Source organism: Ciconia boyciana, chromosome 11 (assembly GCF_034638445.1).
Source record: "Ciconia boyciana chromosome 11, ASM3463844v1, whole genome shotgun sequence".
NCBI classification, from domain to species: domain Eukaryota; kingdom Metazoa; phylum Chordata; class Aves; order Ciconiiformes; family Ciconiidae; genus Ciconia; species Ciconia boyciana.
The window spans coordinates 19926255-19952025 of NC_132944.1; the positions used below are offsets into that span (position 1 = coordinate 19926255).

The 25771-nt window shown below is 48.1% G+C and overlaps 1 protein-coding gene across 1 annotated transcript in view; it reads left to right on the plus strand.

The window, feature by feature from the left end:
- The window catches only part of GRIP2 (glutamate receptor interacting protein 2), a 148839-nt gene that overhangs the window by 95156 nt on the left and 27912 nt on the right, over positions 1 to 25771 (plus strand). Inside the window, exons 6-14 of the mRNA XM_072875909.1 lie at positions 82 to 157; positions 761 to 906; positions 7954 to 8101; positions 8822 to 8991; positions 13008 to 13133; positions 14041 to 14193; positions 14417 to 14603; positions 20270 to 20415; positions 21077 to 21157. Of these exons, the coding sequence (XP_072732010.1) occupies positions 82 to 157; positions 761 to 906; positions 7954 to 8101; positions 8822 to 8991; positions 13008 to 13133; positions 14041 to 14193; positions 14417 to 14603; positions 20270 to 20415; positions 21077 to 21157 (1233 nt within the window). The remainder of the gene's footprint in view (positions 1 to 81; positions 158 to 760; positions 907 to 7953; positions 8102 to 8821; positions 8992 to 13007; positions 13134 to 14040; positions 14194 to 14416; positions 14604 to 20269; positions 20416 to 21076; positions 21158 to 25771) is intronic.

Genomic DNA, 25771 nt, shown 5'->3' on the forward strand with positions numbered 1-25771 from the left:
ATAAATGTCTCTCCTTTCTCAGCACTCTCATTCAGACTTTCAAACCTCCAGTGACTTACGGCTTTCCCGGTTTGATTACAGGGGGAGCCCATGAAGACTGGCACAAGTCCAGACCGCTGGTGCTCACCTACGTGAGGCCGGGTGGCCCAGCAGACAGGTAATGCTCGTGTTGCACCTCCAACATTTGCTTTCACAAGACAGACCAGCAGCTCTCACCGTACTCTTGGATGTGTGTCCTTCTTGTCCTCCTTGCTGGTGCCTCCCCAAGGCTTCTCATGCTGGTGATGTGGAACGACACGGGTGGTGTGGGACCTATGGTGGGTGGGGAGGATGGGTCCCGTGCTTGTAGGCTGACCCATATGTAGATGTTATAGTTACAAGCAGAAACTCCTCTTCCAGAGGTGGCCACTTAATTAACCCTGTGCAGATGAAGAGCTGATGCTGTGTTAGAAAGCAGAAAGCAGTCTGTCCATTCTCATGCCGCTAATTAGTATGATGGGCCTGGTACTATAAATAACCCAAACTATTGTCCCAGGGAGTGTTCAATTCCTACAGGATCAAAGTAATTGACTTTTTTTTTTTTAATGTACCTATATATACACACACACATATATATGTACACACACACAAAATATATAAGTATATTTAATGTATATACAAAATATAGATTGTATATAAATATACATAGAAAATACATCTAAATATAAATAAATACATGTACACATACACAAAAAAACCTTTTGCCTGTGGCTTCCTACAGGGAAGGGTCCTTGAAAATTGGGGACAGGCTGCTGAGCGTTGATGGGATCCCTCTGCACAGCATGACCCATGCTGATGCCCTCAACATCCTGCGGCAGTGCAGCCAGGAGGCACTCTTCCAGATCGAGTATGATGTGACCATCATGGGTAAGGCCAAGATGGTTGTGGTGGCATTTTCTCTGACTGCCTGGAAAGTATGTGAGACTAGACACAGTAACTGGGATACTCGGTTTCAGTGGAACAATTGCTGAGCAAGGCGCCGCCAACATGGGTGTAGGGGGTAGAGTTCAAAGCCGGCTTAGCTGAATGCATTTGAAATGCCCTTATCACATGTGTCTCGATGGGAACGATGACTGGTTTTAGAGGAGGGGGAAAAATTTGCCTAATGTAGGCAAAGAGGGCATAGGAGAAGTCGGAGTTAAAGGGGGCTGGAGCGGTCTGGCAGCACTGCGAATACCGCTATTAAATGTGTGCAGGGGAGGGAGCTGCAAGCAGGCAGAGACTTGATGTGGCTGTGGCTTCGGTTCTGAATTTTGACCCTGCTTAATTCTGGAGCTATTCCCTTTCTTAGAAACATTAGTTCAGATCTGCTTCTGAAATAAATGAGGGGTGATCAACTGATTGACCCCAAATAAGACAGAATTTACTGGAGGGCAGAGGCTGGGTATTTCTAAAAAGTGTTCTACACAGTAGATATTAAGTTTGAGGATTTGGAGGGTTGGTGGTGGGTGGTTTTTTGTTTTTTTTTTTCTTTTTTTTCCATTTGATTTTCAGTTTCAAGCCCTGGGAAAGGGTTTATTATTAGCTACTGTAAAGTCATTTTGAGCTGGCTTTGTGACACACAGCTGTTACTGCAGGGAGTGTCGTTAATGAGTTTAAGGTTACCACAGAGTCCGAAGCTGTGCTGGTTCTGGAAGCTCTTTGAGCTGTGTGTTCCATTTTGATGTTGCATATATGTCTCCAGAGGGGTTTCTGCCTCCACTGGAGCCACAAGCTGGACTTAGGTTGGAGTCTTTTCTGCAAATCTCACAAGCCAGTCCAGCACGACTGTGCCTAGGATCCAGTGAGGAATAGGAATCCGTGATATCAGGTTGTTTTCTGATTGATCAGCGAGGAGGGAAATAAAAAGGCTCTGCAGCTGCGAGAGTTTAATACCACGCCACCCCCAAGGAAAGAGAGCTGAGAACGCCAGAACTTGCTCCGTGCAACGTGCAAGAGGGTTGCACCAGGATAAGAGAGCTCCTCGTGCCAGCCCTGAGGGCTTTCTGCTTCCTCTTGAGTCTCTTTCCCCTTCCTTTCAGCAGAAGCTCCACAAGCGTGGACATACTGGGGGTCTCCTCGGGAGGAAGAGGCTGCCAGGACCTGGGCAGCCATGTGCCACGCAGACACTGGAAGAGAGCTGGAAGGAGAACCTGATGCCTCGGCAGTTGCTGGCATGCTGCCTGGCTTCTGCCGGGCTACAGGAGCGGCTTCTCTTTAGAAATGGTCTGGTATTCATGAAAAAGAGGAAACGCCTTACACGATGAAAAACAGAAACTACCCACACCGTATTGTCTACCTTTCTACGTGCTTGTGCTTGTGGTAACTCTGCAGCGGTCAGTAAGGGACGGCCGTTCCTCTCCTCGCAGGCTGGCTGGGCTGGCAGCCCTGCCCGGGGAGGGGCAGGCGGAACTAAGGAGGGATTTTGCACAGAGCTGTCAAGTCTGAACAGTAGCAAACAATTAGTGGTGCATGGGAAATGGGCTTTTCGGGGGTTTTGTCGTTCGCAGGTGGTGCCTATGTTGCAGAAAGTTGATTGTTTTAAAACCTGACTTGGAGCAAAAATAGCCATGAAGGTGTCTTGGTATTTCTTCTTGAGTAACTCTCCCGCCTAAAACTGTTAGGGTTGAGTGAACACAGAGCGATGGCAGGGTTTTATGCAGCGATTCTCCATCTTGTGTTGCTATATAGTGGACCATGGCCAGATACGTCCCAAGATGTAAAAACAACCTCTTTCTTAGATTATTTCTGCACAGAGAGTGCTTCTCCCCAACCCTGTAAAGGGATATACTTGCCCTGCTTTCTTTTAAGGCAAGATGATGCAGCTTAAAACAATCTCTGCAGACAGTTTTGCCAGGCAACAGCTAATAACTGCAACAGGAGATGAATGCATCATTCCCAAATCACAACTGTTACAGCCATTCTCTTTACCAGCCACGGGAAGACGATGAGGGAAGGGAAGAGCAGGTGCTGGAAGCAGTGTGAGGACGTTATTAGCCTGAAGGCAGCACTCCTAATTCCCCTTTTGAAAACTTGGTGAAGGGCCTGGAGGGACACGTGGCCATGCAGTTCACTTGATTCATTCTAAGAGCTGGGGATACCGCCATGAAGCAGTGCTTGGCCTGTTCATCCTCAGGGAAAATAGAGTTTTTTTGCATCGCGCTCGCTCTCTGCTGCAACTGTATGCGCTGGGCTGGTGTGGGCTGACCCTCGAGGAGGGAAAGTTGTTTTTCTGCATCTGTCCTTGGTGAGAGACCAAGGCTGCTGCGCGGGAGTGTTGAATCACGGCGTTCCCCAGCTGGCTGCGTGGTTTCCCAGCCAAAATTGTGCGCTGAGGATGAGCTGCATGGGGCCAGCCCTGCTCTCAGTGTGAGGTACGCGGCAGCTGCCTGCCACCGCCACCGAGCATCCCCCGGCTGCCGGGCTTTCACTGGGGAGGCCGGCGTAGGATGGGGCCGCGGCAGGCTTTTAATCAAATTGGCTGAGATTTCTCAAGGCCACCGAAGGAATTAAATTAATCTGCCATTTCCATTTAAAAGGAGTGGGAACTGGGCATGCACCTCCCCTGAGCATCAGGAAAATCTCTGCCCTTTCCTGATGCCAGATAAACGTTGCAATAAACAGATGCTTTCCTGTGGCGACGCTCTTATCTTATGGGTCTTTTAAAAAAGGGAGGAAAAAACCCCAAACCCAACAAATAAACTGATCGGCCAGAACCCGGTGGCATTTGGATAGTTACTCTGTAAATAAGCTGTGTGTGCCATGACACGAGGCACTGGGCTGCAAGCCTTTAGGCTTGACTCACGGAGGGGGGAAGCTCTCTGCCAGAGACGACGAACGAGCAAAGCGGTTTGCTGTGTCCTTCTCCTCCTCCCCCTTCCCCTGGCTGCCCCTCCGCCCATTTGGTTTTAGGCTGGACATTTTCCGGCCCGCGGGGCTCTCCTGCTGATGGAGTGGAGGGCTGGCCGTGCCCGCAACGGGTGACCGCTTGGTATCTGCTGGGCGGTGGCAGGGGGTGAATGGAGCCCATGAAGTCGGAGGGATCACGAGCCGCTGGGCTGTCAGGAAGGGGGCAGCTCCCTGGTTTGGTTCTTCTAGGAGTTTTTGTTTTATTTTGTTTGCATTTGCAAGGGGGTTGCCGCCTTTTGCCTTTTTTTTCCCTTTTGCCTTTTTTTTCCCTTTTGCCTTTTTTTTCCCTTTTGCCTTTTTTTTCCCTTTTGCCTTTTTTTCCCTTTTGCCTTTTTTTCCCTTTTGCCTGTTTTTTAACTTTTGCCTTTTTTTTCCCTTTTGCCTGTTTTTAACTAACTTTTGCCTGTTTTTAACTTTTGCCTTTTTCCTTTCTTTTTCCTCCTCTTCCCGAAAATGCCATTACAGCAGGGACAAAAACCTCCCCTACCAGCACACCTCGCTTATCCCCCAGGCAAGTGCTCAGAACGCTTTCCGGCCCGCTTACAAGAGCATCCCTCCTTAGGGAGGTGAGCAAAGCCAGGTAGGGCTCAAGGAAATCTAGTGCAAGAAGGAAAAAACCAACCCCACAGCATTTCCTCCAAAATAAGCTGTTGAGAGAAAGATCTTTAAGAAAACACCTGCCAAGCCCCAGCTTTGAGTGGCGGGGTAACCAGCTCTCCTGTACCTTCGGCACTGGGGTGTCTGGCTGCCTGGAGCAGACTCTGTCTCCCTTGCATCCATCACGACATCGGTGCGTACCCCTCCGGTGTGTGGGTGCGAGCGGGCTTTGCACAGCCCTTTGTGTCCTCCTGGGGTCAGCCGGGTGGACAGGGCGATGGGATTTGCTGTACTTGAGCAAGTTTTGGTAGGCTTTTCTCCTTCTGTTTTGGTGGAGAAGATTAGAGGGTTGATTAGATCTATGGTGAGTCACCTGGTGGCTGCTGAATTTCCACGTGACCTTTTTGAAATGGCTGGAATTTGGGTTTGGAAGGAAAAATGCAGGCAGGATTTGGGGGCAGATGTTAACTGGGCTCCCGGGACTGATTCAGGCCAGAGCTGCTGATACTGAATTTTCACAGGGTTCTATCCAATTTATTTATCCTATTCATTTAGTCAATGCTACCTAAAAAGAGCAGATGTCTTCAAAACGGTGGAGGGCTTAAAGGTTTATCTGGTTACTAAAAATATTGTTTCTGAAGATGGATGAAGATAGCATACGTGCTTTCCCCCAGCAATGTCGGGAGGTGTAACATTATTCATCCAGCAACGGGGAATGGGAGAGGGATCTTCTTCTGGACCCTTCCTGACTATCCACTAAACAAACATGTACTATGGACAAGTTGTATGACAGCTGTGCCTCAGTTTCCCAATCTGTAAAATGGTACCATCCTCCTCTGGGAAGCACAATTCATTGCTTGCAAAACACTTTCAAACCCTTACGTGAAAATCTGCGTGGCCATGCAAGGTAGCATACGCATACGTGGTTTTTCCTGTTCCTTGGTAACAAAACCTTAGAGAAATGATGCAAGCTGCTGTATCCGTATTAAACTTGGTGTCACTGGTCTCAGTGATGCTTGTTCTGCAACAGTGTGGTTTTTGGCCCTCGGTACATGCTGAGCAGTATTTGAGTTGAGTATCTTGTGAATGCTGAGCCTCCAGAATAACTGCTTAGAGTCTCTTGGCTTGCAAGAAAGCATCTTGCTTTAAGTAAGGTGAAATTTGCTGTGAAATGCAGGAGAGCTGCAGTTGCCTTTTCCACAGATGCTGGGTGAGGTTGCGGCTGTGCATGATGGTGCAAAAACACCTCGTGGTGCCAAAGCAGCAATGCGAATTGACTCCCCACAGTAAGGTTATTGCACGGCCTGCCCTGGCCTCTCTGTGCTTCTTTTTAAATTAGCTTTGGTGTAATAGCCCCATGTTAATCACGCCTCACAAATATTGCTAAATTGCAGACTCCTGACCTTTGATTTGAGCCAAATCTTTCCCTAGAATAATTAATAGCGGCTTGGCTGTATTTCCCCAATAAATGCCTCTATAAGATGGATTTGGAGCAATTCTCATCTATGCCACTGGAGATGAGAATTAAAAGGGATGGCGAGGTGGCCCGTGCTGTGTGCGGTGGGAGGAGGGACCATGGGCTGGAGGCAGGGCTGTGGTTTCCTACAGTCTTATTGATACGTAGGTCCTGGCATGGGAGAAGGTACCCAAAGCCCTTTCCTCCCATCATCGTACTGAGACCTGCTCTGGGAAACGCTTGGCAAAGCCGAGAAGCTTGGATGCTGGGTAAAACCGAGAGGAGTAGGTATTTTCCTTGCAAAGAAAGGTCTACCACTCCAGCAAGCTTTTTTCCATTATTTTTCCCCCCGCCATCTCCTTCCCTTCAGCTGGATAAATATAAGTTTCTGTCCTTCTTCAGAGGGTATGTGCTAGACACACACGGGCTGCAAAACCAACATATAGCTAGTGTTTGCTCTTGGAAGAGATCCTCAGTCTCTTGGTACTTGCCTTGCTAACGAAGGCTTAAGTCCACCTTCCGCAGGCTTTAGCTGGGTGTTCTGTGTATCTTTTGATTGAATGGGGCTGTGGTTTTTGCCAGGGCCTGCAGGTCTCCCCAGCGGTCCTTTTCAGCTGAGAATAAACAGTGTTTTATTTGAAGCCTGCATAACCTTTAACATGGCTCATTCCTCCTTCTCCCTCCCCTGGGAAAAAGGGCACTGTGAGTAGACCAGAGCCTGAACATTCCCTGGCTGATGCCCAGGGGAAATTTCCAAGGGAAAATTCTATCTCCAGAGGCTCAGCATCTTCAACAAATCTCAGGAAAGACCTCGCCGTGGCTTAGCTTCTGAGATTTGCATCAATGCTCCTGTTTATCAGAGAGCAAGAATGAGCCATCAAGTTTTGGAGCCAAGTAGCATCAGCATTTTTAGTGGAGCGTAGCTGTGGGAGAGAAAAGCCTTACTATGAATAATTAAAGGCTGAGGAGGCATCAGGCTCTCGGAGGACTCTGCTGGCCTTTCCGCTGGAGCGGATGGCTGGGTTTCCGTGAAGTGCTCTTGTGGGGGGGTCAAACTACACATGGGGTGCTGCTTGTGGGTTGTGTGGTGGTGATAACGCGTTTGTGAATCTAGCCTTTTTACAATGGCCTTAGGTAATCTGGAAGCAAACGTGTATAATAGAGGTGGAGGGAATTTCTGTCTAATTAGCCAGAGACACAGGCTTTCTTTTTTCCTCCCCCTTCCTCAGAAGAGATGAATAGGTATGGTGCAGGCTTATGCTAACAGGTGCCATTTCGTAGGAGTTTCGTAGTCTCACTTACAGCATCTATTGAGCTTATTGCAGAAATGCATCTTTTAAACATGAGTTAGCCCTGCATCGTCTGCTGAGAGAGAGGAGGCTTTCGTAAGCATGCAGGTGGATAGTGCTCTGTCTCTGCTCTCACGGTCGTGCTGGAGGAGCTGAAACAAGCAGTTGGGGCGATATTTCGAAGCTGGTGCTGAAGCACACAGGGGTTGACTGACTTGTGCTGGTCATCAGCACACAAGACTTCTGAGTACTTCAGAAAGTGGGATCCTGTTTCTTTGTGCCTTTCCTTTTTTGTTTGTTTGGGAAGAAGCCGATAACAGTGATGCCCTCCTGATCTTCCTTTTTTGTGCTTTTAATACTGTTGACGTGACTGCTGCACAGCCTTTGAGCAATCTCTTCCTCGATCTTGCTATTTAACCCCAAGAAAAGAGGCAGGGGGGTTGTTTCCATGAATGAATTGTTGGAATATCTCTTCACTTCATTATCATATATATTTTGTGCAGAAGCAATTTTGCTCCTTGAGTTTACTTCTTTGTTAAGTTACCGCGTGATACAGACGGTAGGATGTCCAAACTACAGGTTTGCTGATACACATGGCAAGTCAGCACTATTGGCCAACCCCCTGCATTTAGAAATGGAAAAGGCTGTATGAGGAGTGTCTTCAGATGCTCTCTTGTTTTGCAGATACTGTAGCAAATGCTTCAGGTCCTTTACTAGTTGAAATAGCAAAGACTCCGGGGTCTACGCTAGGAATCACACTGACGACAAGCACGCACCGGAACAAGCAGGTCATTGTCATCGACAAGATCAAGCCGGCCAGCGTGGTGGACAGGTACAGATCTGAGCAGGCTGCTCCTAGCTCTGCTTTTCCTTTCTCCGCTGCTTTTTTGTCCCCTTGTTAGTTATATACCATTCTTCCCTGCCTTGTCTTGAAATGGCCACGTCCACATGTTCGTAGCACTAAGTGTGCTAAAAATATCTGACCCAACACCAGTGGACACTCCTCACTGGGAATGAATGTAACTCAGTGCATGTGAAAGCTGAACTCTGTTTTAAAAACCTCAGATCTGACTGCCCTGGAGCTGTGGAATGACAAACACCTCTTCTGGAGACTTCTGGCTAGAGCCTTTTCCTGATGGGCAAGTCAGCTAGTCAGCCTTTACACGGGGATGCAGAAAGGCAGACCGTGATGCAGCCCTAGCTGTGGTTAGTCGTGTTGCTGAAGTGAACTGCTGGCTCCTAGGACTTAACTACACTGCTGGGTGAGCCCTCAGCCATCCAGACTAGCAATGAGTGGGCACTATTGAAAACTTAAAAGATGTTTCCCAAGCCACCAGCAGCACTGACTCAAGCACGAACCATCTTAGTTGGTATTTTGGGCAATGCTGGAACCTAAGGTTCAAATTGGAAGTAAAAAAATGAGATATGAAAAAAAATTCACATGAATTTATACAGTCATTCCCAGTTGGATTTTGTGTGTTTCTGCTCCCAACTGTAAGGACATGGATTTTGGCTATGTGTACAATTACCTCTCTTGCTGTTTCCTTTGCAGGTGTGGTGCGTTGCATGTTGGCGACCATATTCTCTCCATTGATGGCACGAGCACAGAGCACTGCTCCTTATTAGAGGCAACTCAGCTTTTAGCTGCCACTTCGGAAAATGTCAAACTGGAGATATTACCTGTTCACCAAAGCAGGCTGCCTTTGAAGCCTCCAGAAACAGGTGTGTCCTCTGTGCAAACACTGTTGGTTGCCCTCAAAACTCGCTCGAGGTCCCTACTGGGGTTCTTGCTGCTTTTGAATGCTGGCAACAGACTCCAAAGAGAGACATCTGTGGAGGGAAAAAAAAAATGATGTCTTGATGAAATGCATGTGATTAGATGACGTTCTTCGAGGATGTGAGTAGGAAAAAAGGTAACATCTGTGCTTGAATGGGGAAACTGGAGTTGGGAATCCCAGGGTTTTGCAGTGCTGAGTGCTGTGCAAGCCGCTTCCTTAGTGCCTCAGATAAGAGACTTTAATGGAGAGGGAGGAAAACAACCTTGGTGCTGGCAAATGTATTTTCAAGCTCAGCTTTCATTTGCTGGTGCCTGGTAAGGCTTTGTAAAGGACATGTTAGTAGCGAGGCAGGATCCTGCTGGACTTCCTTAGGAAGCAAAGCCGTAACACAAGCGTTCATCTTCTGGACCAGCCTGTTTGAATGGCCGCTGTGTCTGAGCAGCCAGGGGTAGAGTGAATGCATCCGTAGGTGCTGCTTTCCACCACCCCTCACCAAAGAAATAATGGGGAAAAAATTCTGTCTCCAGTGAAATCAAACCCCCAATGCCTGTAAACATCATTAGGAATTCACCCTGATGAGCATCCTTGTGCCCACCTTTAGTTTCTCCTTCCACATGAGAGGCTGACTCAGCCCTCACGTGGGCTTCGTTGTGAACGTAGCCTCAGTACTAGTAGATCTGTTGCAACTCTGGCCTCCAGTTTTGTTACAGTCCGTACTGGTGGTCTTGTAATTCAGGTGTTTCAGGCGTGACTGTTCAGTACCAGCCCCCTTTTGCGACCCTTTTCAATCACTTGCCCCTCAGGAACGTGCATTTTAATAATATTGGTGCACAGTAGCCCTGGGCGCAGCTCTTCTTTCCATTCTCTTCTAGGATGGTTTGGGGAAAGGAAGAAAATATCTGTGTTGTCTTCACCACATGATGTGGTGAAACACAAAATCTAATAACATCTCCATATCTAGGAATAAATCTCTTACATGTCCAGTCCAATTTGTGCAGAATTAAAGCGTTTTAACAAAGGGGAAGGATGACTTAACCTTTGTGTCCAAGAAAAAATGGAAAGCTATAATCTTTTTTCAATGGCTGTTAAAATGAACTATTCTCCTCCTTCCATTAGTGCCCTCGTCCTAATCTCCTTTCAGAATATATGCATTCAGCAGCAGCTCAGGAGAAGGAGGATCTGTGGAAGGACAGCTCGACGTGTTCACAACCTTTTTACCCAAACCTCCATACATCAGATCAGTTTGCTGTGGCAGAAATACAGAACACAAACTTGGGAGAATAATTGCAACACGTGAATATAAAAAATAAGGGATATAACAATTGTTCCCACTTTTGATTAAACTCTTGAACACGTGAGGGGTCATAGGGAAGGATGCTGTTCATCCATGTGGCTGTTAGGAGGCAGAGTTGTGTGGTTGGAGAGCAGTGCTTGGGTTTGAACCTTCAGCGGTGCTGATGGGGATGGGAAGGGAGGTGGTGGGGACAGGAAGGAGAGCACCTTGGGCAAGAGGAGCAGCTCACAAAGCAGTGCTCCTCAGTGGCGCAACCAGCCACGGCACTGTGCAGCCCATGGTGAGCAGCTGAGGAACCACCCCAAAGTTGACAAACTGCGTTTGGACCTGCCTTCTGCTCCAGACGCCGAGCGCCAGCTCCACCGGCTGCTTTTTCTGAGTTTAGGGAAACAAACAGGGGGGCAGTAAGGAAAAATGGGCCATGCAAAAGCAAACTGTCATGGTTGGCAAGAGAGTGAAGCCTGGGGAAAGCAGCCGAGGAGAGGAGACGGTGCAGACGCGTCCCTGTTCAGCACTTGCATTACCGAGCCCTTCCAGCGTGTGCCCGTGTGGGGGCTGTCATTATGGTTTTTTAAACGTGGCTTCTTGTGCAATCAAAATCCGGTTATTGAGGAGGTGGAGAGGGATCTGAAGCTGCAGCTGCCATGCAAAAATACGGTCTAATGCTGAAGCACGGGATTTGTCAAACTGTGTTTGCTTTCTCTGTGGCTCTGGGAGCATTTGGAGAGTTTGGGGGAGGATTACACCCTGCTCACAAGATCAGCGGGAGGGGATGGTGCCCAGGAGCGGTGCTGGGATGGATGGGTTTCCTCAGGCAGGGATGATGTGCGAAAGTTTGGGGAAGGCTGTTGTAGGTTTTTATCACAGAATTGTCCAAAATTTCTTCTCTTCCCCAATGTACTGACAGCTGAGTTTCAGAGGCACTTTTTTCTGTTGTCAGATATGAGCTAAGAATTTATAGACAAATGGGAGAATTTTAATTACTATAAATGGATTAAATGATTTTGTATATATGCCCATAAGCTCTGTCCCTCATGTTCAAAGTGTTTAATTTTATTAAGAACTTTCCTTTTTGTCTAGATATAGCTACATTTATTAATTTGATTTTTGTTTTTAAAAGCTGCCTGGCTCTGAATTTACTTTTGAATCCACAAAACAGAAACTCCAGAGCTGGAAGTGTTTTTTTTAAGAGCTTGATAGACTAAGTACTAAACTCACTAAACGTTTAGCAAAGACTAAATATAATCACTATACTGGTTGGAAAACCTGACCTAAATGATTTGATGCCTGTGATGCACGCACACAAAATGGATTTCCACGGTTAAAGGCACTAACGGATGATCTTTAGATGAGATCTCTGGGTGGACTCGCTAAATAAACCGAGTCCCTGTGCCAGGTTTGCACCCTCAGAAAGCTCTGATAGTACCAGCGCTGGCGGCGTTTCTGCCTGCTTGGAGGACACAGAGCCTGGAGGAGATCTCGTGCTGGAAAGGCGGTTGCCAGTCAGTCCGAGTGGTTGCGAGGTCAAGAGCTGTGGGATAAGTCGTGGCTGCAGTGATGCTCCGCTGTGGGATGCCGTTCATGCTTAGCTGAATAAAAGAGACACTTGCAATCTTGCTCGTTAGCCAGCAATTCCTCTCAGAAGAAAATAGGTCCAGACAGCATGATGCAGAGATTCGGGAGAGAAAAGCTAGTGCTGTTGGGCAAGGAAAGCCAAATTGACCCGGCGGTGCCCAGGGGCAAAAGAAGCGTCAGTGAGAACAGACAAGGGACCTGTGCCTGGGAGAAGCGTTTGAGGGACTTCAGAGGAGACTTGGGGCATCGTGACCTGATGTTGCAAAGCCACAGTTCCTGGGACGAGGGATTTCCAGATGGTGGGCGTCACGCTGCCAGAGATTTCTGCCAACGTGCTGGGCTGGGGTTAGAGTTGAAGCTAAAGCAGTTGTGTGCCCTTGAATAGAGTCTGCCACGGTGGTGCCATGTTTTAATTTACGGTTTGCCACAGCGTTGGCATCTCTTCCTATGTTGGTGGCCCTCTGTAATTGCCTTTAAGCAGCAGCATATAAAATCCCTTTTGTTCTGGTGAGCTGGAGGCAGCCCGCCGCTACTCCTCTCTTTCATCCATACATGCACCCTGCGATGGATTCCCGGCCAAGAGCAGCCACTAAACAACCAAACGCTGAAACCAAGCGAAATGCCTAAAGCAGTCCTTGGCATGTGCGGAAGGCGTTGTGCCTTGTCCCCAGGAGGGCAGCTCCGGCAGCAAGGTGGGAAAGAGCACAAGAAGGTTTCCCCGGTGCTGTCGGATAACGCTGATGGCCTCTGCGGGAAACTTGTGGCTGGAGGGAGCTTCTGCATGTTGCACAACAGACTGCAAATGGTAATGACATCTGTGCGCTGCCAGCATGGCTTCGTCAGGCCGTTGGCTCAGGATGCGGAGTTTTTTATGAGGAAGGGGTGGATTTCTGCCACTTTGCATCAAGTGTCATGAGGTTACGTGGGAATGCGTTTTTGCTGCTGGTGCTTGACGCACTGTGGCTGGGTCCTGACTTGGTCAGAGCCAGTATGAGGCTCTTTTCTACAATCCTCTTTATGCTTCTTACCTTTTCTTTCTCCCCCTTCTCCTCCCTGCCTGTGGTGATTTCTGCTTCCCTGGGTGCTATCAGTCAAGGTGCAGAAGAGCGACCACCACCACTGCTGGGACCCCTGTGTCAACTACTGTCACACCCACCACCCCGGGCACTGCAAGACGCCCACGTGGAACCAGACGTCTGGACAGGATTACTGCAAATGTAACCCCAGCGCGCGGCGTTGCCCCCATCCCTGCGCGCGTTCGTTCACGTTGTGCCCCTCCATTTCCGTAATACTCAGCTCCATAGCCACAAGCGTCACTCGTTTCCTCCTTTGTCACCTGGGGCTGTTTTCACAGGTCCAGTGCTGAGGTGCAAAACCAGTATCTGGAGCCCAGCACGTGCAGATCTGGTAACTGCAGTGAGCGGTGTGCCGGGCAGACCCGTGCTCCCATCCTCTAACCCCACACCCCAGTGCCCGGTTCCGTACGGGTGAGGGCAAAAATGAGTTGCTGTGGGACAAGGAGGGCAGCCCTGGTGGCGTGTGGGAATGTGATACGTCAACGCATCCACCTCTGCCCTGGTGCCACACAACATGTTAGCAGCAGGATTACGGCTGCTTCAAAATCTGCCTGTAAGCCCACCTCTTGCAGAAAGCAGGCTCTGTTCAGCCCCAGGTTTCTTGTCTTATGACAGTAAGACAGGGAGGAAATGTAACACTGTGTGTTGGGAAGCAAACAGGGCAGCCCAGTTGCCCAGCAGCTCAAGTTCAAGCTGTGGTTTCTCTTGCTATGTATTTAAGGTTCGTTAGTGCCATTGTGCCAACCTGCTGTCGGCTGCCCTGCATCCATGATGCACTTCCCTGGTGGCCTGGATGCTGCAGTGCCAGGCAGCCCAGTCACTGGAGTCACTGCATACCAGGCAGCAATGTCCATCTTGAGCCCAAGCCCACTCTCACAGCTCTCCTGGAGCTGCAAGCCCAGGACAAGGTTCTCACCTCAATCTTGAGCCCTGGAGCTGGGAAGAAGGAGTTAGTCCAAACACGTTAGGTGTTTGATGAACACCCGTTAGATGAACCCGCTGCCGCGCTTCTCTGCGCACATCCTTAACACGCTCTGTATTTCCCCAGCTCTGGTGGCTGCCAACTTCTCGTCTCCCACCATGAACGCGCAGGGCTTCCCCTGCCAGAACTCGAACACGCTACCTCGCAGCTCCCACCCCATGAGCCCCCGCACCACCATGCTGAGGAGGAGGCAGAAGAAGAAGGAGCACAAGAGCTCACGTAAGAGTGGTGGTGGGCTGGGGCTGGGTTGGACGGGGCGTGCATGCTTGCCTTGCTGTCCTTATTGTTGACCATTAGCCGGGGTAGGACCACTCATCTCAGCACTGTCAGTGCCTCCCTCATCCTCGGTCACTGTCCCCACCGCTGCCAGACTGAGGTCTGCGACCAGACCTGCTACGTTGACCGTGGCTACCCTGACCTTCTGCCTCTCTCCTCCTCTCAGTGTCGCTGGCCTCCAGCACGGTGGGTCCTGGCGGGCAGATAGTCCACACGGAGACAACAGAGGTGGTACTCAGGGGAGACCCTTTGAATGGCTTCGGACTTCAGCTCCAGGGAGGCATCTTTGCTACTGAAACCCTGTCTTCCCCACCTCTCGTCCGTTTTATTGAGCCTGACAGCCCGGCAGAGAGGTTAGAGACCTTGCCCTTGGATGCTGATGGTGCTGCTGCTGAACATTTCATGGTTTGGTTTGTTTTCTCTCCTCAGAGGCTCATTTAGATATTTACTATCATCCTTGTAATATCTCCCATTCTTCACTGGGCATGGTTTACTGTCACTGCCATTTCTGCACTCGTCGGCTGACCGCGGCCTCCCTCGCATCCCAGGTGAACGTCTTGGCACCGGGCTGCGGCTGTTCTGGGAGGAGGAAGGGAGCGTGTGTCTGTGTGAGAGCCATTCCCATTCCTTTTGGTTTTTTTTTTCCTTTCTCTTTGAAAGATAAAGCTTTTGTCTGGGTGCAGAAAGGGGAAAGATCTAAACAAGTGGGCCCAGCAAAGTGTTTTCTGCCTGGCTTCACTTTAGCAGAGCCCAGCTATATGAATTGTCCTAAAAGCAAGGTTTTGAACTGCAGAGGAGGGCTCTGGTTGAGGAGCAGGTAGGTGCTGCGTTTAAGCACTCTTGCTTTTGGCTCTGTAATGCTGGGAAAAGAGCAGAAGGGAGGAGCGGCATTAACTGCTGCGTGTCACCCCCCGGGGTACCGGGAGCAAGGACTCCTCCGGCGGCTGAGCCTCAGCTCAGGAGCTCTGGCTGCTCTGGCTAAACTTTTTCCAGTACGCTTGCTGGCCTGGCTGGTTTTAAAGTCTGCTCGAGTGTCTGTGCACCACGATGTAGATGCCCTCTAGCAAGGTTTTTCGTACTAAACAAACCAGGTCCCAGCATGGCTTGAGCTCTTCTGGGGTGGAAAGGAGAGCTGGTTTTGTTAGGCAGATGAAACAGCGAGGGGTGAGCGAGCTGGCACTTAGGTGCTAGTTTGTCTTCCCGCCTGTGATTTCCACTAGTGGTCTGTCCTGCCGAGGGGTGCCTGAGGTGCAACGACGTGGCAGTGCTCAGCGCCTGCTGCGGACCCTTCCGTGGGAGGAGAAGTCTCCAAGGGCCTCATCAGCGTGTGCTGATGGTTTGGGGTCCCCAGGCCAGCCTGGGAAAACAGCACACGAGGGAGTCGCATGTCAGGGAAAGCATCTGCGAAAGGAAACGCAAGTCCTCGCCGTGCAGAGCGGTCTCTGGTAGCTTCTCCAGGTGGCCGATGCAGAGGCAGGGAGGAGCACGAGTGCCTGGCGCTTGTGTCTGTGGGAGGACAGAGACAAGGGGCTGGCACAGTGAAAAGAGTTGTCCTGAGTGATATAGGTTAAGAGAGATTTCAAAAGCCTTTTATGCCTGTTTGTTTGTTTGTTTGTTTCCAAACAGGGTTTGAAAAGGAAAGTGATGGTGTTTTGGGTTTTTTTATCCTCTATTACCAGAGCGAATTTGGCTCGCATTGCAAAGCACCAAACTCCTTTTATAAATCAGGCAGCAACAAAGCCTGCTGTCCCACGGGAGGAGGGAGATGTGCTGAAATCCGCCTGGCTTTGCTTTATCCTCTTGCCAAGCCTGGAGTGAAAGCAAAGACTCACGGCGCAGTCTTGCGTGGCCCTAATGTGTCTCACGCTGCTCTCCCTCTCGGCTGCCCACCCAGCGGGATTTGCACTCTCCTGGCTGCCGCTTTCTGGTGACAGGGAGCAATCCTCTCTGTGCTTGCAGCCTGGATTTGATTTGGGGATTGAATCTCTGCTTTCCTAGACCGTGCTGCTCTTCCTAGCTGGCAGGAAAACACAGTCTTTCCTCTCCGTGTTGAAGCGATAAGTGCACTGGGTTGGCAGCGAGGTGAAAAAGGCAGGTTTATGCTTTCATTTCACTTTTTGTTTCTTGCTATCCCACGGAGCTTGTTTGCTCCGTCCTTCCTAGATACCTTATTCCCTGCCCTTGAGAGGTTCTGCTGTAACTGCAGCCCAAGACGTGAGCCATTTTTCTCCCCTTTACCAAGCCAGGCTCTCTGCTGAGGCTGGGCTATGCTCTTTCTTGTGCTGCAGTTGTTGCCCTTTGCGAAAGAGGGTGAGCAGTGGGGATACAGGGATGAGGCTCAGCAGCCTGGGTCTGTCCTGCATGTTCACACGCTCCTGGGCAAGACTTGTGAATCTGAACGTGCTGTTGCACAGGGACGTGATCCGCAATCGCTTTGTCCATCTGGCTTGCCGTGGAGGAGCTGCCTCTTAGGTGTCTAGCAAATTTGAGAGTTACCAGGGAGGAGGATGGCATCACCCTCTTTTCAGGGAGGTTGGGCTGCCTCACATTTATTATCTGCTTTGTGCTAGCTTGTGGCAGGTGGTTTGAAGCAAAAGCTCTCACCTCCCTGACTTGTGATGTGTTTTACAGCCAATAGCCTCTAACAGACCTCCCTCTCAACCTGTTGTTTTGTTTCCTGGGTGCAAGATGGGGCCTTTGGGCTCCAAATGAGACAGTGATTCAGCCCCTGTTATCAGCAGGGAGTGTGGAATAGGAAGATGCCTGATGTCCCCTCTTGGCTGCCTTGAAACAGGCAGCTTTTGTGTCCTTCCTCTCCCAGCTGTCATTGACAGCAGTGGGAGAGTATCTGGCTTCTCCATCGCTGTATCCAAAATCAATGCTTCCTGCTGAGTTACATGTTTTCTAGCTCTGCTCAGACACAGTTGTTTGATCATTGTGTTTCTGGCTTTTGAGTATGAATAGCTTGCAAAAGGAAAGTTTAGCAGCTGGGTGAAGCTGTCAGCAAAGCTTTGATCTTTTGGGGGCTGGGACCCATCCACTGATGTGCAGACACGGATGTACAGACGTACACAGATGTGCACGTCTGACCTGTGCAGGCCAGCCTGGGGGCGTGTAAGGGCACGACGGATCGGTTTCTGCAGCCAGCAATGTGGCCGTGGTCACAGCTGCTGCTACTCACCCCACATCTGGAGTGACCACGCAGATGCTGATGACGCTGAGTGAGATCTTCAGCGCACGTCCTGCCCGAGGCTTGAATTTGCGCTGCTCTGCATCTAGCAAGACCCCTCCGCTGCTCCGTTGCTGTCTTTTGAGCCCAAGGAACGAGTCACGACAAAATGCAAATCTCTGCAACCCCAGGGAGACATGCCCATCATGGACTCCAACATATCCAAAGGGCTGTCTTTCACTCCAGGAGATGGCTGTACTCTTGTTCTTTCTCGTTTTAAAGCAATTCACCTCCCGTGATCTCAAAGCAATTTGAGAGCTCTGATGTTAGACTCTGCATCTCTGAGACAAATGCCATCTCTTTGGGAAAGCCAGCCAAAAGGTTTGTGTAGGATCCCACAGCAGAGCCAAGGAGAGCTGTGCAGGAGCCTTGCTCCCAGGGCCCTGCTCCCAGCGCAAGAGCACGAGACAGTTGGAAACTGGTGTCTCTGGAATTATTCTGAAGGGTTAACAAAGCACGTCGGGTCTCCTTGCCTTCATGGAGGGAGCCAGAAGAAGGTTGTGGCTTCACTCCACAAACTTTTATAAACCTGCAAGACTGAGGCTTAAACAACCATGATTGACTGAGGCTAACAGTGAAAGAAATACAATACTTCTGACCTAACAGAGCTATTGGCTGTAAAACACCCAGGGAAATCTACCTTGAGTGAAGAAACACAAGAAACGGTTGTTTTGTGAGAAGGCAGCTCTGGTGGGAAAGGTGGCAAATGTTTGCTTTGGTGCTGAGTAGAAGTATCCTGTGATGTCCCAGCCCTTGTGGCTGAAACAGTGGTGCCAAAATGGATTGTGTCCTTGTGTGACCTTGAAATGACAAAAGTGATGTCTGTACGATGCCGACGTTGATCCTTCCTTTCCGAAAGGTGCATTCTGGCCATAGCGAGAGAGCTCTCGGTGCTGGAGGAGGTGTATCTGTCGTACTCCTTGCCATCTTCATATTTATAAGCCGGTATTTCCAAGCACATCTGTGTGGCTGCCTATCCACAAGTCCGGTAAAGGACTGTAATTAAACTTGATGTCATTTATTCGCAAGGGTGGATTCATTTATACGCCATGGAGTTGTCTGTCCTAATCCAAGTCTCCTTGAACAAATACTTCTGAATTTACATCTCATAAAATAACCAGCATTTTTCCACGGGTAGCATGAACTCAGGCAGCAGTGCAAATATACTGCAAGTTTAATACCTTCCTACCGGTAAAATAACCTCCCTAGGCTCTCTCCAAACTTGCTCATATCTCAGCTTTTGATGGGCCACTGGCAAAAACTGTTGTGCTTGTGCATTTTTCTTTAATTTGGATGCGTGCTTTTTGCCTTGATAACCTGGCCTTTCATGTACGTCCTGTTGTTTGGAGGTGAATAATACAGCCAGCACCCATTGCCTTTGATGTTACCTTCGTGTGCCCAGAAGCTGTGGTACCATGTTTTCTTACAATTGAATCGGGTCTGAGTGATGAAGGGTGGCTGGAAGGATTAGTAAAAAACAAGCTGTCTTCTGCGAAATATCAGTGGAAGCTGACATCTAGACAGGAGATGGCAAAGGATATGCTTGATCATTAAAGAGCGGGGGAATAAAGATTCTCTGGAGAAGGCTCAAAACAGGATAGCTGATGCCTTCTGGGAAATCTTTGTGGTAAAATCACTCCAAATGTAGAGGTGAACCTTAGGCTTGTTCCCATAACCCGCAACCTATTTTGGAGACCACTCTGTAGCTTATGTTAACGATGGAGGAGGAATGGTTTCCCAAGCTCTGCTCAAGTGGACAGCCTCATAGACAGGTGAGGAGTGGACAATCTGAAAAGATGTGGTTATAGCAAACAACTGATGAAAGGTGTGGAGGAGAAGGAAGATGAGTAATTGCCCATGGCCAGTCACAGAGAACACTACACTCTTTATTTTGTAGAGCCATGGGCCAGCAAGAAATAAGGGAGGATGAATATTGAATGTAGTGGTTCATGTGTGAAAAAACCCTTGCTTATAAATGCAGAGGGGTCCCAAGAGACAAACAGTGCTGTAGCAGTATATTTCCAACATAGCCTTGCCATCATTGTTTTTCTTCCAAAGTAAAAAACCTGCTGATCTGTGCTCTTGGAGAAAGTGGGTCTAAACCCAAAACCCCAAAGTGCCAGTTGTGGTTATATTGGTGGGATATCGCATCAGAATAATATTGGCCTTTCAAGGCAGTTAAACAGTATCAATGTACATTTGGCTTCCAGAAATGCAATTACAAGGGATAAATGATTATCCAATTTGCTGAGACATTTCAGTGAGTTCATTGGATTGTAGCTTCAATATTAGCCATGTATTAAGCAGAGGACTCTGTGTAATTTTCAGTGCCATTAGTTTGAGTTTCAGAGGGCACAGGCACATGGAAAGAGCCATATACTGTTAGATATAGGGTAGGAGGGCACATGCCCTTGCATTTATCAATCTCATCTCTTGGCCACGGTGTTGACTTTTAGGAAGGTGAGGGTTACTTTTTTTTCTTCCTGGAAGTTGCAGGAAATATGACCAAAAATTGATATGTAGGAGCAAACTATGTCTGAACTTAAGGAAACCACAAGGGTTTGCTGCCATGGGACCTTCCAGGGGCTCTTGGCACTGGGACAGGCATTGCAGAATGAGTCATCTTCTCTTTGGAGCCACTTCTGCAGGATTTGTCTCTGTTCTGTGTGTCTTGTAACAGATTTGCCTGGCAAAAGTAACTTATGGCTGGTTGTGGGGTTGTTTTTTCTCCTTTTCTCTTTTTCCCTGCCTCCTTGTCCCCTTTCCCTCTTTTCCCAATGTGGACTGCAGGTGTGGGCTGCTGCAAGTAGGAGACAGAGTCCTTTCTATCAATGGCATTGCGACTGAGGATGGGACTATGGAGGAAGCTAATCAGCTTTTGCGTGATGCCGCGCTTACGAACAAAGTGGTGCTCGAGATTGAATTTGATGTCGCAGGTACGTCGCCAAAGGATTGCTGCTCCTCGCTACCTGCAGGACTCTGCCAGTGCCTTTGCTGACTCGTAGGAGGGAGTGTATTCACAGACATGCATGGGGTTTTTGCTAGAGCTCAGAGGGAAGAGCGAGAAGACCCTGTGAGGACCTTTTCCATTTCTCATTGTTCTCTAATGTGCACGGAGGTGGAGGGTCCTTCTTCTGATCCTTTCATAAATGCCTTGTGCTCACCACTTGGCTGAGATAAGCCTGAGGAGTAGATGAAGAGGCCACCTGCACTGTAAATATTTGCCCATTATTATGAAGAATATTTCTATTATATTATGGCCTTGAAGAAAGGAGGGAAGCAAAGCTATTGGCTGGCGCTAAAGTGCAGCTTTGTATTTAAAAAAAAAAAAAAAGTTTTCTTCCTCTTACATTGACAGAGCTGCCTCAGTCTTGAAATACAGCGTGATGTGAGCACTTCACTTGATGTTCAGAGCATGTATTTTTAATGAGAATCCAAATTTTAACCTGAAGTCCGCAGGGCCTCAAATAACAACCTTATTTGAACCAATAAAGCTGAGTTTTATGGGCTTGTTTTTCTTGCTTCCAAAGAAACCATCCATGCAACTGAAAACTCTTTTCTCCTATTTTCTTTTTTTGTCTGTTTTTGGGTTTATAGAGTCTGTCATACCCAGCAGCGGTACTTTCCACGTTAAATTGCCCAAGAAAAGGGGTGTAGAGCTTGGAATTACAATCAGCTGTAAGTATTGCTCAGACTTGCGCTAGCAGTTGCAAGAGCCGCTGCTTTCCAGCCTGGCACATCAGAGGGGCCCAGTGGAGAGAGAGAAGATTACGTGGGGTTTCCTGGTAGCACTTGCAGTGCTTGTGATTTATCCCAAGCTGAATTAGATGTATGGTTCCTGCCTCCAGGAGCTGGTGGCCACAGAGAAAAGCAGCTGCATGAAGGGTTAGGGCAAAGGATGCATCTCAGTTGATCAGTTGGTCTGTGCCACAGACTGATATTATATTATATTATATTATTAGTAATATTATTTTTATTTCCTTGCTCACAGTTGTATTATGTTCCTTTTAAAAAAGAATTGGCTGGGTCTGGTGGGACCCTTGCAGGGAGAGGTGGAGGGAGGAGAGCAAGTGTGAGGTGAACCCACAGCTTGAGGGGTAGAGAGGGGAAACTGCCAAGAGGAACAGGAGGATGAAGAGGGTGGCTGGCATTAGAGGTGTGGGGGGAAGGCACTTTAGGGACAGGAGGGTGCTGGGCAGGGTTTGCCGGGAGTCCTTGCATTGACTAACCCCAGCCATGGGGGAGGAGATCCATGTGCCAGGACTTGGTGGGCACTGAGAGAATGAGACATAAACCTTTTCTTTCTTTTCTGTCTTCTCTCCTCGCTCTTGATTAATTATCTTTGTTTCTCTTCTAAAGCATATTTTTAATTTCAAGACCTTTTGGCCTCTTTGGAGGGGATGTTGTAAGGGGATGATACAAGCAGATCCATTCCAAATTTCTGGCCAACTAGGGGTCTTGTTATGCCTTGCATCAGTGAACTTTTCCTTTATGGCAAACGTCAGCAGGTCTCACGTCGCTCGCCCCTCTTTCGCTGCTGGGTAAACTGAGTTGAATCATCTCAGATTTGCCATGCCCAGAGGCTGCCACCACCTCTCGGCTGAAAGAAAGAAATCTGTGAGACTGCAGTAATGGGATCTTGCGTCTAAGCCCGCAGGAGCGTGGACCCAGCTGTGTCTGGGGAATGGAGTCGCTAGGGACACTTTAAAACTAGGTTTCATTAAAATAGATAAGCTATTTATAATTACCTCTTGGCATTTACAGTATTAGTCAGTGAGTTAATTGGAGGTGTTCTGCTCTAAGTGGGATGATTCTCGGGAGCGACTTGAACATCAACAGGGTGATGGCTTCGCACCCTGTGTTATTTCTTCTCCCTCTTCCCAGCTTCCCCTATTTGTGCCAGAGGGATAATCCTGAGAAATAACAGCATGGTATTTAACATTTGGCTTGGTAGCAATTACTGTCTGAAGACATCAAAGTGCTTTCTGAAAGCAGCAGGGTACCCGGAACGACATTTCGCTGACATGGGAGCTGGGCATTGCAATCTCAGGTAGCAATCTGGGACGATGGAGCTGGTAGCAAAAAAATTCTGGCTTGAGCATGGCCAGGGTTTCACCCCATTTAAGCTTCAAAGCTTAGTCTGTATCTGGGGCTGGAGAGCAAAATGAACCTGGGAGTTGCCGGCAAGAATATTAGATTTTATTTGTGGAGTCTCACTTAAATGGGACCTGCTTCAGATGTGCATTTACACTTCAAACGTATTTTTATGTTGAAAATGTTTTCATTTGAAATTTGTTTACAAAATTGATTTCACACACTTTTTTGAAATCACTGCTAAATAAAAAGAAACTGACCCCTGGGTTTTAAATAGATACCCATTATCCAACTACAAAGCAGTTTTTAAACAATATGATAGATTTGATCTTTTTGATTGTTGAACCTGTTTGCAGGACATTGTTTAAGTAATGCATATGCATAAACTTAAGATATATTTCAGTCCTTTGCTGAGTCAAAGCCAAGATTATATTTACAAATGGAGCAAAAGACAGCCATCCAGAAAATGTGGTGGCGAGGATGAAATGCTAGTTGAATCCTAATTCTGTTTTCATATATTACTCCGTATAAGCCTATGTCCACATGACCCTTAGCAAATTAGATCATCATTTTGTCACTCTGCCTCTGACCAGGCAGCTTAAATATACCAGTTTCAAACATTAAAACCAAAGTAAGCAGCCTTATGGTAAGTACCTCCTGCAGAGACATGATGTGCATGCAGGAGTGCGATGCAAGCAGCAAGAGAAAAGAGGTAAAAATAACTCTGTTTTGCTCAGTTCCTCCCAGTTCTGCTGATTTGAATGCTCGTATAGCTCTAGAAACAGCTTTTATAGCTTTTCTTCTGACACGGAAAAGCATATAACTACTGTTTTAAAGTAGGGGACTTGGTTTACTGGCCTCCCACATTGGATTCATGTTCCCTACTCTGTAAAACTGGGGCAGGTTAAATAGCTGACAAGCTGGAGGGGTCAGTGGAAGACCCCCTGCACTGTTGTGGCCACAGAATTGGGTTTGTTCATAAACTTTGTGGTCCAGCTACACTGTAGATGAAAGATGAGTTGCTTTTGTTGAGTTTTGCCTCTCGGCATCAGCAGGCTCATCTGTAGTTAATCCCTCTGTCTAGGAAGGTTTGTTGCTGCCTTCTCACACGGGCAGAAAGTGTTACGACCTCATCAGAGGAGCACTACAGAGATAAAAGCGATCAAGTTCTTGCTGTGCTGTGGCTCTCGGAGCTAACTGGGAGATGGGCTAAGTAAAGGGGAGAGCAGGATTCTTGATGGATGCATTGGAAGAGTTCATGTAATGGAGCTGGCTGCAGGAGGAACCATAAATCTGCTGGAAAGCCTCATAAAAGGGCTGAAAGCCCAGGAGGTTTTTGTATGAGGAGGGCAGGTGCTGCTGGTTCTGGGATGAACATAGAGAGAGGGTCTGCGCTTGCTCCTGGTGAGGGGTAGATGTTTGCCGAGGGCACTCATCTTCTCCAAGGTCTGTGGGTTTGCTAGGAAGAGAAGGCTTGGGCTGGGCGAGCCCCCGGCTGTGGCCTGTGGTGCGTGGCTGTGTGCACGCAGAGGGGTTTCTTCCCTCTGCTCAAACACAGCCTGGCAAAGGGATGCAGCAAATGAAGATGCACGATGCAAATATTTGCATATAGCATTATTTCCTCTTCCGTTCCCCAAAGGATGAATAGGAAATCCAAGGGGTGAGTCTTTCACTGGCTCTGCTTTATTTCTGTGGCACCTCGGTGCCCTCAAGCCTCATTTCAGTCTCCAACATTTGCCAAATGAAAATTAGCAAAGTAAACCACTGAAGCAGCCTCGTGTGCACTGCTTCCTTGCACTTTGTCCGGGGGCAAAGGGACAAGAAGCCAGCAAAATCGGTCTCGTTTTCTCCATACTCCAGTGCCTCGGTTTCTGTCCCAGGGAGAAGGCTGCATTTGTTTGTAAAACAGCCGCTCTGCTTGGAGAGCGAAGCGTGCGCTCCTTTCTGCTCCGCGAGGTTCAGAGCTGCGTGGGCTGCGAAGCTCGGCTCTTTGCAGGGACCTCTGAGGTGCTCTGAATGGCGGGGACGCAAAGACGTGCAAACTGAGATTTTTGACACAGGGATGTGAATATCTGGCTCTCGTTAGCCGGAACTACTCATCTCCATTAGCAGAACACATGCCATAAGTGCTCTGACCTTGCTGGCTGCATTCAGTTCTAATGATACAGTTATGCCTTTGTAGGTTTTCTGTAAATCTCTTGCAAATTAAAATCTCCAACAGCGAGAAGCTAATAGTCGTGTATTCTTGTGTGTTCAATACCTGGCCTCTTAAAATAAGATATGGATTTGTTATTAGCCTCTGGAAAATGATAGTTGATTACACAGGAGATTGCTTTTTGTGGGGGTCTTTTTTATTTTTATTTTTTTTTAATATTTTTTTGTCTGTCTCCAACATCCTCTCCAAGGGCTGGTTGTGAAATTTGCTGCAGGGTACAGGTGTCTTGTTGTTGCTGTTTAAAACAGATATTGAAATTACCGTTCATTTTAGCTATGCATTAATACTTTATATAGCATGTTTATCAAATTACCTTTATATATCTTAAGAAATCAATTCCTGTGCCCTTGGTGTGAAGTACTGCAGATAAGGAGTAGGTAGTATATCTGCTTGCAGGCGATAAAACCGGAATTTGGATAGATAGATAACTGCGATTAAGTTGCTTAAGCAGTGTAATCACTGTCCTAGCGAGAAGATGGATCTGTGAGCCAAGCAAATCTAGCTTTGCCGGCGCTGGATTAACCCGGGACCTGCCGCCAGCCCGGCAGAGCGCGTCTGCAAGCAGCAGCGTGCCCGGCAGTCTCCTGTCCTACCCCCTTGGTACCATTGCAGCTTCAGCTGAGATTTGCAGCTGATTGACTCTGGTGCTTTTACTGAAGCGAGATATTCTGTCCTGGTTTTGCTACCTGGAGATTTTGAAAGGAAATAGATCTGCGGCGGGGTAAATATCCTGCTGGAGGCACTGATAATTTATGCACCTGCTGCTAAAACTAATGAATGATAGAGGAAAAAGTTGGGTACCGAGGATTTGATTTTCCCTGCTGCTTTTTGTAATCGATTCTGATTTGCCTTTATTCCTCTTCTCATTCCTTAGCTATCCCGAGATGATTGGGTTTCTGATTTTGTTTGGTTTTTCCCCTTTATAAATGTTTGCTTTCTTAAATGTATTCTTATGGCATTATTACAGTTTCTTTAATTACACA